The 13,243-nt window shown below is 42.6% G+C and overlaps 1 protein-coding gene across 6 annotated transcripts in view; it reads left to right on the top strand.

Moving 5' to 3' along the window:
• The first annotated feature begins 400 nt into the window (after positions 1–400).
• Positions 401–13,243, top strand: part of eif4g3b (eukaryotic translation initiation factor 4 gamma, 3b) — a 39,186-nt gene continuing 26,343 nt past the window's right edge. For all 6 annotated transcript variants that reach the window (XM_018750621.2, XM_018750617.2, XM_029249661.1 and 3 more), the window contains exons 1-3: positions 401–1,100; positions 11,453–11,525; positions 12,798–12,905. In XM_018750621.2, the coding sequence (XP_018606137.2) occupies positions 943–1,100; positions 11,453–11,525; positions 12,798–12,905 (339 nt within the window). In that variant the 5' untranslated portion in view covers positions 401–942. The remainder of the gene's footprint in view (positions 1,101–11,452; positions 11,526–12,797; positions 12,906–13,243) is intronic.

Raw genomic sequence — 13,243 nt, 5'->3', positions numbered from 1 at the left:
CTACCTAGAGCCTAGGCTGCCATTGCCAGGTAATGGATGGCTCTTAAAACAGTACACCACCTCATAAACGTGAAAATATAAGCATATGAAACGGAAGCATATGTTACTGCTAGTAGTAATGTTTTATTTGTGGCGCATAGCATTTTTTATGCTTGTGTAAGTGTTTGTCTGTTTTTATTTTCATTTACAGAAAAAAAAGAAAAGAAGAAAAATCATATCGTAATGATGAACACACACAGCCTGCACGCAGAGTTATGTCTGTAATCTTGTAGTATCTTATATTACAGTACTGTACTGTACCGTACCGTACCGTACTGTACTGTACCGGCCTGGCCTGTGCCACCGGAGACACCCGACTGTTTTTTTAAGCTTGTTCGGCGGTCGCGAGCCGAGCGCTTCCGGAGCGTGCCGACGCATCCCGACTCGTCCGTCCTGCCGGACTGCTGGAGGCGGCCGCAGCGCCATGTTGAGCGAAACCTCGTTTCTCCGCCGAAAAGGAACTTTCACAATAACATTTCGCCGGCTGTGAATATATAGAAAAAAAAAGCAGAAGAGGTCGGCGACGTTCAGCCCCTCTGGATAGCAGAGTCGAGCCAGACCCTTGGAAAAGCCCCCTCGCCGGGGAAGAAGGGGGACGACGACCCCCAGCCGTACCATGAAGACTGAACCCCAATAAACGGAGTTAGCTAGCTAGCTAACTAGCTAGCTTCTCGTGCAGTGAAACGGGAATTCTCCTCGCGCCCCGGCTCGCCACCGCGAGCTCGCAGGGCCTACGGTCCGGCACGAGCCGCCGCTCTAGTCTTACATTGTAGCTCGCTCGCTAGCTAGCTAGTAAGTTAGCTAGCTAACCTTATGCGTTATTATTCTCGTCTGTGGTAGAATTAGTTAGCTTTTTTTCCTTAAAGTTTATTATAGGTGAATTTCCTTTAAATTTTTGTTGCAATGAGTTTACCGCCGAAAGCGGTACCGAAACCAGCTGCCGCCGTGGGAAGTGGACCGGGAGCCGGGCCGTCGCCGCCGAGCCTGCTGCGGCCCCCCCTGCCGTTGGCGGGAGTACCGGTCACCCAGCAGCCGCCCAGCGTGCCGCCGCCACCACCGCAGTATCCTTTTCAGTGATGGGCTGGGGAGAGGGAATACGTAGCTGGTCTGGCTAAATGCTCTGCGGGTGTGTGTAGCTTAAATCTTAGCGCGAAAGCAAAGATGTGTGTGTGTGTGCGTGTGTGCGGTCTTCGTCTCTTCGGTGTGGGAGACCGGTCGGCCGCGGGTTGAAAAATCCCTTTCCCATACATGATACACACTCATTTTATTACCGGGGATCGATGGTCTTGTTCGGAACGAACGTTTCTTGGCCAATTTGACAACACACTGGACTGGGAACTTGAGAGGTTTCTGCGGGTTCCCGGCGAGCCGGCTTGCCCTGCCTGCCGCGCTGCCGCCGCGCCGCTGTTTTATTTTTGGGGACGTGTGGCAGTTCCCCCAGTTCTTAATGTGTGGTCAGCTCTACACGTTTTAGGAATCTGTTCTGGGATTTTGTGGTAGTTAGTTACTAGGACACGAACGCGAAATGTAGGAAAAGCTGTTGTGTTCACCGTGAGGTTTATTGTTACCCAACACACACAGCCGAAATCACGGCGTGTTCGTGCGCCACTTTTCGGGCAGTTTTAATACCCGTACCTTACAAAGTCGTTGTATGATGTGTTATCTGGGTTATTAGTGTAGCATTTATTTCGAACTGGATTCGAAGAATTCATGTTTAAACATCTTAACTCGATGTTTACTACACCCCCCTCCGTTTACAGTTAACCTGAGGTCATCGGACGTGACGGGATTCCTGACTCGCTGTTGGAGTAACGCGTTGGCGACATCTCGCGAGGTTTTCCCACGTCTCGCGTCTGCTTTACAATGTACAATGAATGAGTCCAATGGGCGTGCTTGGTTTCTCTGGTGTTATCCATCAGATAGTGTTGCTTTAAAATATGAACACTGGAAGTGTATTAGCGCAGTATCTGCACTGAAAGTACAGTGTTTCCTTTCTAGTTATGCTGGTAAAATAAGGTGGTGTGCATGTCAGGTTACTAATTCCTCCATCCATGAGGAGGTGATATTTGCATCACCTTATTCAAATATAATTGCTCCAACTTCCTGTAGATATTCAGTGCTCATTTTGGAGGAGAGTAAGAAAGTTGTATTGTGTAAACATTTAATTTTTCCTAAATGTGCTTTTCTTTCCTGTTGTCACTGCAGTGGGTTTATTTATTAAAATTACATATGTTTTGTGATCTGTTTGTCCAGTCTTACGGTGGTGTGCATGTGAAATGTCTATCTATCCATTAGTCAGTTTTTCCTCTGCTTTTCTGATCAAGGGTTGCAGGTGGGTGAAAGCGAAGCACACCCATCTCTCAAGTTCTGTTCCATCTTTTTGTTTTCCGTTTGAGGATTGTGGTGCATATGGACCATTGAGACTAGTGTTTATTGTTGTATTACCTTAAGTTAGTGGCCGTGCAACACTATGCTATGTATTTAATAATCTGGGCAAGGTATATTATATTGGTTGCATAGATGGCTGGGTTCTTTTTCTATGTGTGTTACAGGCCTGTTGAGAAGGAATTATTCTAAGAATCAGGAGAAGTGCTGATTAACATGATTTGTTTTGAAAAGGTGGCTCTTTGAAGCCTGCTTTTTTTGGGTGGTCAGAAAATAACTAATCTTAAAATTGCCATCTTTTGGTTATTAGTTATCCTTCCTATTAGTTAATAAGTTTTTTGCTAATGATTCTGGGTACAACATCCTCTTATGATTTGTTTCTCACTATTCCATGTTCATCATTTTATATTTCATTTTATATTTCATTCCATGTTTATATTTTCTTGTGCAGAATTTCACCACTGTAATAATTCAGCTGCAGTTGTCAAAAGGTCTCCAGTACAATTCCCTGCATTCATGATTAAGCGATTGATGCAGCATTTTATGCTTAGTATCCTCTTTGGAGGTCTGCGCAGTGCAGATTTTCTTCTGGCACTGTTGGAACTGCGGAGCGAGTTTCAGGGTTAAACAGCGTGCCACACTACTGCTTATATATGCACTGCAAGGAGAGTTTGGTTTCGCTCACCGGTCTCCTGTGTGACAGCTCAGTTGCAGCAGAAAAGCAATTGGCTCTCTGCTTAAAGTGGGCTACAATGGTATGGGACAGCTGGGGTAGGAAGTTTTTTTTTTTTTTTTTTTTTTTTTTTTGTCACCTAATGAAAGAAGCTGTTTGATATAAGTTGGTAATGGCTAATATTTATTCATTGTTTTAATTGATTACATGCCTTTCTGGGTCCTTTGAAAATTCAATTTAAAGACAAATCCAAACCTTATCCTTCTTTTACATGGAGCAGTGTGAATTCCTTGATTTCCTTCTCCTGTGTACTCATGAAAGTACAGGAACTTGCTCCACAGATACTCAAAGAAGGTATCATTAACTGTTGAGATGGAGATCTAATGTGAGTGGGCTGGAAAACTTTACAGAAGCTTAAACACAAGTGTTGTGTGTGTCATGGTGTGTTGCAGCAGTCAGACATAATTTCAAAGGATACATACTTCACAGACATTTTCAGCCTAGAGGCTCCCTAGGACTGTGCTGAATACCAGGTTTCACTTTTGATGAGGATGCAGAGTCATGGTAGGCAGCTTCCTCTTGCAGCACTTCTGTCTGTTCTAGGAATCCAGTATGTTCCTGTCAGAGCAAGGTCCGTCCCTCCTCTGACTCTCCTGTCGACCTCCACACGTCTCTTCTCAGGAAAGGTCTGGAATTTCCCCAGTACATTTACAGTAAATGTTTTCTTTTCTCACAGATTGTGGTTTGGTACAAATCTATTGTTGTTCACACTGAACGTTCACACCTGGTGTCCTGCTTTGGCTGTAATTGTTTCTTTGAAGTCAAAGTCTGGAAATTATGCAATTTTAAATTGATTTTAAAATGAACAGTTTTGACATGGCTAATATCTCCACATTGCTGTTTATTGAATTAAGTTTGTTCACTGTTCTCCATTTTTCATGAGTCCAGTGAAAAGGTGTTATCACTGGAGGAAAAGATTCACTAAGTTGGAGGTAACACTGCAGAGCAGTTCTCATTTCCTACTTGGTCTGGTTTGCTTACTATTAAACAAGCTATCCAGACCAGTTCAGTCATTTGATATACAGTGTAATATGGCACAGATCACTGAGCAGTTCAGCCTCAGATTACTGCTGTAAGAACTCTGATGTTGTTCTTCAAAATATTAAAATGCCATTCCTTTAGTAGGATGTGACATGTTTTGTAAACCACAGGTTGCTTTTGCACTCCAAGACACATCCACCTGTGTGGTGTTTGTGTTACCCCATGTAAATGACTGGGAACCATTTCTTCAGATGCCTGGAAATGTTTTGGGGGAAAAAAGAGGCAGTGATGTAATAGTCAGTGTCATAATCCCCCCTCACATATTTTTCCTTTGAAGCATGTTGCTGCTTTTCTGTTTTTCCCTTGGTGTCTAACAATGTAAAATGAATGAATAAAATAAGGACACTTCTCCATGAAGAAAGTTTAATCATGTTCATTGATGTGGGAACAAAACTAACAACTGTGAATGAAGGGGGTCATCAGGCTGAGGTTGTTTCATTCGGTAAAGAAGCTTGCTCATATGTTTTCTTCACAGTTAAAGTGGTCCTGGATTTCTGCAAGGCGTGTTGTTTGAAGACAGCATCTGAACAGGTCACTCCTCACTGCTTCAGAAAACCTGCCACAGAACTGCATGTGGTTACTCCACTTCCTGTCACTGAATGGAAGTGGTGCTGAGATGTTGAAAGGATGGGTGTGTCTGGAGGCTACCCTTGAACCTCTTTACAGGGGACTGGCCACATTTACCTTGAACCCCCTTCCATTATTTTGAAGGCTGTGCCCATAACTATCAGTATACTGTTGTATTGTTCTTCAAAACATGTATGGAAATGTGATTTTGGAGCTGTGGGTTCAGGAGAAGTTTGTAGAACACAGGGAGCTGGGTATTGTATGAACTGTTGCGCAGCACCTGTACTGGCCCTGCTTCTGTCTTAAACCCCTTTCTCTGTGTCTGCGATTGGCCTGGCAATCTTTACGGTCATGGGACTCCCAGCTGGAGCATGCTCCCTGCGTTGGGGGAGGGGTCCAGGGGCTGCTCATGGTTGCCATGGAGATGTGCTGCACATATGGCTGCCGTGGTGTGCTCTAGACAATGGCCGCGCTGCTTAGCATGCAGGGCGGGAGGCCTTTGGGGGCGCTTCCCACAGGCTGCCAACAATGGCTGGACAGGCTGCTGCAACCGGCTACTGTGTGAGGTTAGGCTATCATAGATGTCCTGTCTTCGTTCTGTATCACGTGTATGTTTATGTATGCGCTTGTATGTAGTCGCAGTGATATCTGCAGCAAATAGAGGTTAATCCTCTGGTGTTTGGCAGTTAATTTTAAATGCAGCATTTCGTAATTAAACTATCGGCTAAATACTTATTTTAAAAAAATCTAGGTTTAGTAAAAGAAATGCTCAATTTTCTGATGGCTGTTTTGAAGTGGGCATTAGATTCTGTATAGAGGTGGTTTCCTGTTTGGTTAAACTGACAAAGGGAGGTGTCCAGTAAATGGTATTGTCTGAGGTGAGAGGTTTGTTGTAAATGTAATTGTTTGAGGTGGGGGTACTCGAACCCCCTCAATGTGATGTGGCCCTTCCACCTGCAGCTGGGCAATGCATTACCTCCAGCTGAAAAGAGGCTGTGCTTGTACCTAAGGAACCATGTGCAGTAGTTCAGTTTGTTTTTTCTCCTAGACCAGTTCTTTCTATCTACCAGACTCACGTGCTCGAGGACACTGCTGTGAAATAAAGCTTTACGCTTTACCTGCACTTGGTAACAGATAAGGCTGCGATTGCAATTGTTGATTGAGGAAAAACTTCCAGTACAGCTGATGTTGAGCTGAAAACCGGAGGCCAAAAAAATTATTTTTTTGATGTAGAGCAATCCATGTAGACCTTCCGAGTCTGAAAGTCTGAAATGTTTTTTTTTTTTTTCTTTTTTTTTTTTTGAACGCGTCCATGATTTGTAAAGCTCTAGCTGAACATTTCTCTCTGAAAAGTGGATTATGGATGCCTAAGGAGCCTAAAGAATCCCAAATGGGCAGCCTAGTGATAATCCATTATATTATTCACTGGTAATTACATTGCAGGGGTGGGCACATATAATTTATCAGTTTATTCTCTTGCATGGAACAGCTAGAAGAGACTGTTTGAGAGAGCCAGAGTCAGAAACACAAAATCAAGAGAGTGTGTTTGCTGATGATTCATGTGGGACTAATGGCTGGTGGCTGATGATATCGCAAAGGTCACATTTTAAACAAATATGTATTGATTCTACATTTACTTAGTGGTTTCAGTCAGCACTACATTCTTACTGTTTGCCATGGTTCCGGATTCTGATTGTTATGAATGACTGTTGTGTTAATATAGAAATGTGTTTTTGTTTAAAAGTGAGCTACTGAGTTTGATGTGAATCTACGTGGAGGTCTTCATTAAAACCATTTTTTTTTGCCATCATGAGATCAGTGGAAGAATGACACAGTGATGCAGCAGGTGACTGGTGTTTCATAGGTCCTAGGTTGTGGGTTTGGACACGGGTTTGAATATATCGCCTCCGGGTGTTCCGGTTTCTTCCCACTGTTCAAAAAGGGGAATTAGTAATGGTAAATTGACCATACGGTGTATAGTAAATGTGTGTGAGAGATTTTCCCTCAGTGTGCAGGTGTACAAATCCAGGCTGTACTTTGCCTCATGCCTTGTGCCTGGGGCATAAACTCCAGATCACCATGACCCTGCATGAAATTAGGAGGTATTGTTGATGGGTCAATGATAATTGAGCAAAGTGTTTTACTCCTACAGCAAGTGGGATAAATGCTTGGTAAGAAGGTATTGTGTACTGATCTGGTTTTCTTCATTGGCATGATGTGTTCTGTTGTTCATGTAGATATGTCTATGGTGGGGTAGTCCTAGTTGGAAAGGGGCTGGAGCATGGTGCTCCCTGCTCACAGTGCACAATTGTTCCTACACAGCAGGCAGCAAATCCTGCAAGGATGGACATGACCAGGGTCCTGTCATGTGACTTTTTCCCGTTGTCCAGCAACAGGTGGCCTAGGAGAGGGCAGTATTTTCTGTTAATTTTATCTATGCATCATGCCTCATGCCAGTGAGTCAGTGGCTGTCAGAAGGTATGGTTTTTCTTCTAAAGGTTGTGGAAGGACAGAAGTGTTTTGGGAGAAACCTAAAAACATTGTCATGTTGCTCTCAGCATGAAAGCTATTTTTCCTTTTCTTTATAAAAGTACCCTTTCACACAGCAATGCATCTGTTCAGGTGCAAGGGTGTGGCTTTGAAATATTATTTATGGTCCAGCCAGAGCATCTTGGTGCAGGCATACACAGTGATGCATCCTAAAGATTAATTGCGAAGAATTCCTTGATGTTAGCTGAAACCCTTTATACCTAACATTTTAGCTGTTGTAGATGAGTGACTTGCATTTCCCTGTCTGCCCACATCCTGAATATGAACATTTTCTCCTGTTTGTGTCACTCTCTCATGGTTTGTTTGCCCCATGTGAACGTACCACTTTTCCCCTGAAGGTGAGCAGAATGGCTGGTATGAATGAGCCTGTCGGGTTTATATTTATTCATTTAGCTGATTCTTTTCTCTAAAGTGGTGGATAATATTAAGCTACTTAGTTATTTAACCATTTATACAACTGTGGAATTTTACTAGAGCAATTTAGGGTAAGTACCTTTGTAAAAGGGTACTACCGCTGGAGGTGGGATTTGAACCTGTGAACTTTGGGTCCAAAGACAGCAGCTCCAATCACTACCAACTGTCCCACAATAGGAGAGCTTTTCTAGAACAAGGCTGTTGGAGCCCAGTGCATCTATGCCCCCATTCGGAGAGGCTAAGTGGTGCCATTTTCCACTGCATTGACCTCCATGCCCTTCCTGTTGGAAATCCTCTGTGAAACTTTTGGTGTTCCCCACAACTCGGTAACAGCGCTTCTTGAAAGTTTGAATCGCCAAAGTTCTGTGCCAATTTGTACTATCATGCAAAATTACCTATTCCCTGAAATTTTTTTCAATGGTGTTAAGCTTGCCTGTAACTTGATGTCGAGCAGGCATTCATGGTGTACCCTTCCGTCAGCAATAACCGAAAATGCTCATTGAGCTTCACGGAAATGAGAATAAGTAGTAGCTGTAATATGCTGTCCTTTAAGCGGGAAAACACTTTAATAATGATTGTTGACTTCAGCTTTAGATAGCACGTTTTAATAGTTATTGATCTGACTCACTTGTTTTTTTCCTCTATGTTGGTCAGCATTGTTTGTTTTGTTGGAACAATAATCACATCACGTTTCTGGTTGTCTTGTGATGAGGCCCAGTTCATGGTTGCATAGCTGAAAACTTATCAGAGCTGTCACTTGCCATTGTTTAATGTGTTTAAATGTGCATCTTCAGCTCTGGAAGGCACTTATAGTTGACTGACTGGAATAATATTTTACCCTCCACACAGTGATGTGTCACTTTTAGCTTTCTTGTGATCAGAATGAAAACCAAAATAATTCCCCTGGAGGTGTTAACCACATTATTATGAAAGTGTTGTTTTGGGAACCTCCTTAACTAATCAAAAAGATTAAACCTTCCTAATTAGTTGAGCTGTTGGAAATTATCAGCTTGTCCTCTGCTGCTTTTTACAGTAAATTTATTCTTACATTACATGCCATGTATTCAATTGGACAGAGCCAAAATGAGCTATAAGCAGTTAAGTTTGCTATCGTGGTCCTATGTGAGGCTTTGTATGTAACAATTTGGCTGTGTTTCTCTTCACAACAGATACAGGTTAACTTTGGTTGAGATCAGAATTTGCTTGTGGTAAATGTGTATCGTGTTGCCTAGTGCTTACAGCACTAGTGAAAAGTTTGAGTTCACTTGTTTGAAGCTATTTTTTTACTTCCACAAAGCATTTAGTTAATGAGTTTGAGTAGGCAGATATCCGAAATGACTTCCCAGCTTTTCTGTAGCAGTTCCTAGCGAGATAGGGTGTTTGACTTGTTTCACTTTCATTCTTCTGTCTAGTTTCTCGTCCAGGTGGGCTGATATTTTTGACTGATACTGTATATTTAATCTCAAAGTTGTCTTTAAATTTTTGTCACACATTTAACATGTCCTGTATGCACATTTTTCTACACTATGTTACTCCTGTCACTGCTGTAGACAGTAATGCTCCATCATGGTTTGGACAGTGTGTGTTCAGCTTGGCTTGATGCACGCTGACATGCCCTAACCTCAGGGCAAGTGGTCGCTCCTCTTGGGGTGCATACTGAGTGCAGTCACTGTTGCGGTTCTGTTTGGGCTGTACAGAGGCAGCCTGCTTTTGGCATGTTTTAAAGAGCTGCTTGCTTCGTGCCTGGTGCCATGCACAGGCTGGGGGCCTTGGCCTGCTGAGAGTGAGAGACTGTGAGAGGTGAAGGGGGAACTCCAGCCGACGCTTACGGTAGAAGAGGCTGGTCATGAAAGCCAAATTTTTCGGCTCTTTCAAAATGGGCAGCATCCATGAGCAACTGTAGTAAATTACTGGATTCTGTTTTTAATTAACCTTTATTACTGTTTGAAGGCACCCTGTGAGTCCTGCAGACTTTGCAAAGTAGGAATGGTACTGCACTTGCTCACCCACAGCAGAATCCTTATCAGACTACTTGTGGGTTGCATGAAAGAGTTCTTTATTAGATTTCCAAGGGATGACATCTGGGGTTTGAGTATTTGGGTGAAGATGCTGGTGTTAAAGAAACAGAACAGTGTATTAAGTGCTCAATATTTTACATTTGAGGTTCACCTTTTTTCAAAAAATTAGAAATATTTTTGGGTCAAATCTGCAAGTCCCCCGTCTGTGATGGCTGTTTGTGTTAGATGTCATTAGACGTTGATATAACATTTCCTGGATTTGCAAATGAAAAAACAAGATGTATTAAATATTTAACCATGGAAATTTAAGATTGAGACACAGACTGTATCTGCAAAGATGTGAAGTATGTTCTTGAATTTTGTATAATGGGTTTTGGTGTTGAACAAATGTTCTATGAGAAACTAGGTGGTAGATTAAGCTTATCAAAGTATGTCTTTTTGTATGAGCTGTGGAGACAAAAATGCTCTGAGGTATCAACATGCCCATATAAGTATGAAAAAACTGAAATTCCCCTGTAACCTTCCTAAGGTGCTGGAATAGAGCACCAGTGACTGGTCCATGAACTCTGACCAGGCAACTGCATGTTTTGCTCCTGGTATGCTCACTACAAATCCTTTAACAAATGTCAGGTGGCGTTCATGAAGTGTGTTACATTCCCCCAAACAAGCATTTAAGCTTGCATAAATTTGAAAGTCTGTTTATAGGAGTAAGGCAACATGGACTGCATATTAATCAGAGAATATCAAAGACAGAAAAAATAAAACAAAATGTGTACGTAAAGGCAAATGAGCGCCATTGTTTGAGTCCCCACAAGTACTTGCATTGTTTGCAAGACAAATACATATTTCATTTTTTGTGGGTAATTTCCTCTTCTTTTACTGTTCAGACAGAAACTTTGTGCCAGGATGGCGGATGTCACTGTGGCTTCACCAAATGACACATGAAACATTGACACTGCTCTCATATACAGTGTCATATACTGATTAAGTTTTTTCCTTTCTTGGAGGAGCAGAGGAGAGGGGTAAAAATTTTTGGTGCTTTTTGTAAACCCTTTTTATAGCCATTACTTTTGATCTTGTACATGCGACTGTACATATTTTATTTTGAAATGTCTTTTAGGCAGAGGGAAATGTGGTGGTTAATCATGTACTTTAAACACCCCTGTTCAAATCCTTGATCTTGGCGCACAACCTTTGGTAAAGACACTTGATGAACTGATGAAGTAAATAACTAGCTGTATAAATGGGTAAACCACTTTAACTAGCTTACTCTAGAAATCTAACATCATAAGCCGCCTTCGATAAAAATGTCAGCCGAATAATGCTTTGTTAAAATTCAAGAAAACGATGATAGAGAAAAATATATTAAATCTTACACTAAGTTATTTGATACTTTGAAGTTTGCATTTATTTTGCTAACTTTTTTCTCAAAATATACAATATTCACCTACTTACTATGATTTCTTTATACAGCTGGGTAATCCTTATTGTATTAGTTCAGCGTAAGTACTTTGCCCAGAGGCACTAGAGCATAAAGTCTGATTTCAACATGGATCATCTGAGTGCAAGGTGGCAGCTTTAACACTATGCCACCTGCTGCTGCATCTCTTACATGAAATAATACATACTGAAATATCCTTGAATTGGCCATTTTTACCTTGAATTGGCATCGCATTGGGATTTTCTTTAACATCTCACTCCTCAGAATTGCTCGAGTGCAGCCGCCATTGGAGGAGCGCTTGTACCCCCCGCAGCCTGGAGTGGCTGCCGTCTACAGCGTAAGTATCTATCCATTCATCAGAGGTATGTGCATGTAGCATGTGAACATCTTTGGGTCTGTTTACACAAAGCTGTACAGGTTATGAGTTTTCCTCTGAGTAGTAGCACCTGAACCCCCCCACTCACCCATTCATATTTCATATGGCCTTACTGTTTCTCCTTGCATCTTTGAGCATGCTTCAGTTGCAAATTTGCTGAATGGCCAGTCTTCCTGTACTGCGTTTGGTCCAAGAACTAAAAAGTTTTGGGTCAACAAGTAACATGTGCCTCTCTTATGTCTTGCTGTTGGAATGCCAAAGAGCAATTGACTTTTCTTTTTTTTTTTTTTTTTTTTTTTTTTTTGGTCATGCTGAATTTCTTCCACTTGGGAGCTGTACTACTTTCTCTTGTGTTCACTGATTTTGTTGCTATATTTTCACAAACACACCACATGCATTCCAGGGAACATCAGCTCAGACTACAAACTGTGTAAGCCTGTGTGAAACTGGCCAGCAGTAGAAAATTAGCACTTGGGTTTTAAGTAGCCTCCAGTGTTCTCCCAGCCTTTCTGAAGTGGCATGTTAGCAAATGTGTGTCTGTATCAGTGTGCAAGAGAGGAAGTCTGATAGTTCATTAGCAGGAAAATACAGGTAATGTAATTTGCACTTTGCCAATGATAGTGCTTATTCAGTGCTATTCTAAACTTGTTTGTGTGAGATGGATGCTGTTAACTACTATTACAGCTAAAATGAATTGCCTCATGCAGTTTTTTTCCCCATAATGGGCTTCCTTCACATTCCACAGTGACCACAAGAGTGATGCTTTCAGTCTACGCACTTTTTTATGGTATAGTCGCAGTCTGCGGTTGTTTATAATTTCAAATAAGGTGGCTTTGTTTGGGATAGGAAATCCTGTGTAGACCAGGGGAGAGCGAAGGCAAGTTCTTAGCAAGCGAGTGAGTCTGGTTTGTGTGTATGTGTGCGCGTGCGAGAAAAGATGCACTAGCGCAGGCTTGGCAACGGGCCCAGGAAGCGAGTACGAGTGGAGCTGCGCAGACCTGCCAGTAGGGCCCTAAATAAAGCTCCTCATTGTCGGTTCCCCCCCCATTGCACCATTGTCTCCGTGTTAACATGGCTATTGCCATTCTCGAATCAGGAAGGAGTTTTTGGCCGATTTCTTGTTAGTTGTCAGGGCTGAGCATTGGACTGTGGTTTTGATTTGAGTACCAGGAGTGGACACCCCCAGCTGGTTCATCCCCTCGTCCAGTCTGATGACGTATCCCTGTGGTTCAGGTGCCGCGGCCTGCTGGCCCTCCATACACAGCGCATGACATCGCCAAGGGACACCCTAACCTAGCTGGCACGCCCCCTGGCCATGCATCCTCTCCAGGACTCTCTCAGGTACCGGTACCCACAATATACCTGCACCTGCATGCTGCTGTTAGCTTTTCTTTGTGTCTGTGCGCATTTCTACCTTGTTATGTCTGCATCTCTGCGTATCTCATCACTGTCCCTCATTATGCTTGTCAGCATAGTTTGTCCATTTCTTTGTGCCCCCCCACATCTGGTTTGGAGTAAGCTGTTGCTGCTTGTGTAGTGAGTGTATCTGTGCTGGTAAGGAGGAGATAGGTTGTAAAGGAAGGCTGCAGTCTCTGGCTGCCTTGCGACTGATTTATGCTGTTAACTCAGCATTTCTACAAGTTCAAGAAGGAATGTCTCTTAACTGTACTGTAAAATTG

This window comes from Scleropages formosus, chromosome 2 (assembly GCF_900964775.1).
Source record: "Scleropages formosus chromosome 2, fSclFor1.1, whole genome shotgun sequence".
Classification (NCBI taxonomy): domain Eukaryota; kingdom Metazoa; phylum Chordata; class Actinopteri; order Osteoglossiformes; family Osteoglossidae; genus Scleropages; species Scleropages formosus.
The sequence above is the reverse complement of the archived record's forward strand: the minus strand, read 5'-3'. Positions and strand labels throughout refer to the sequence as shown.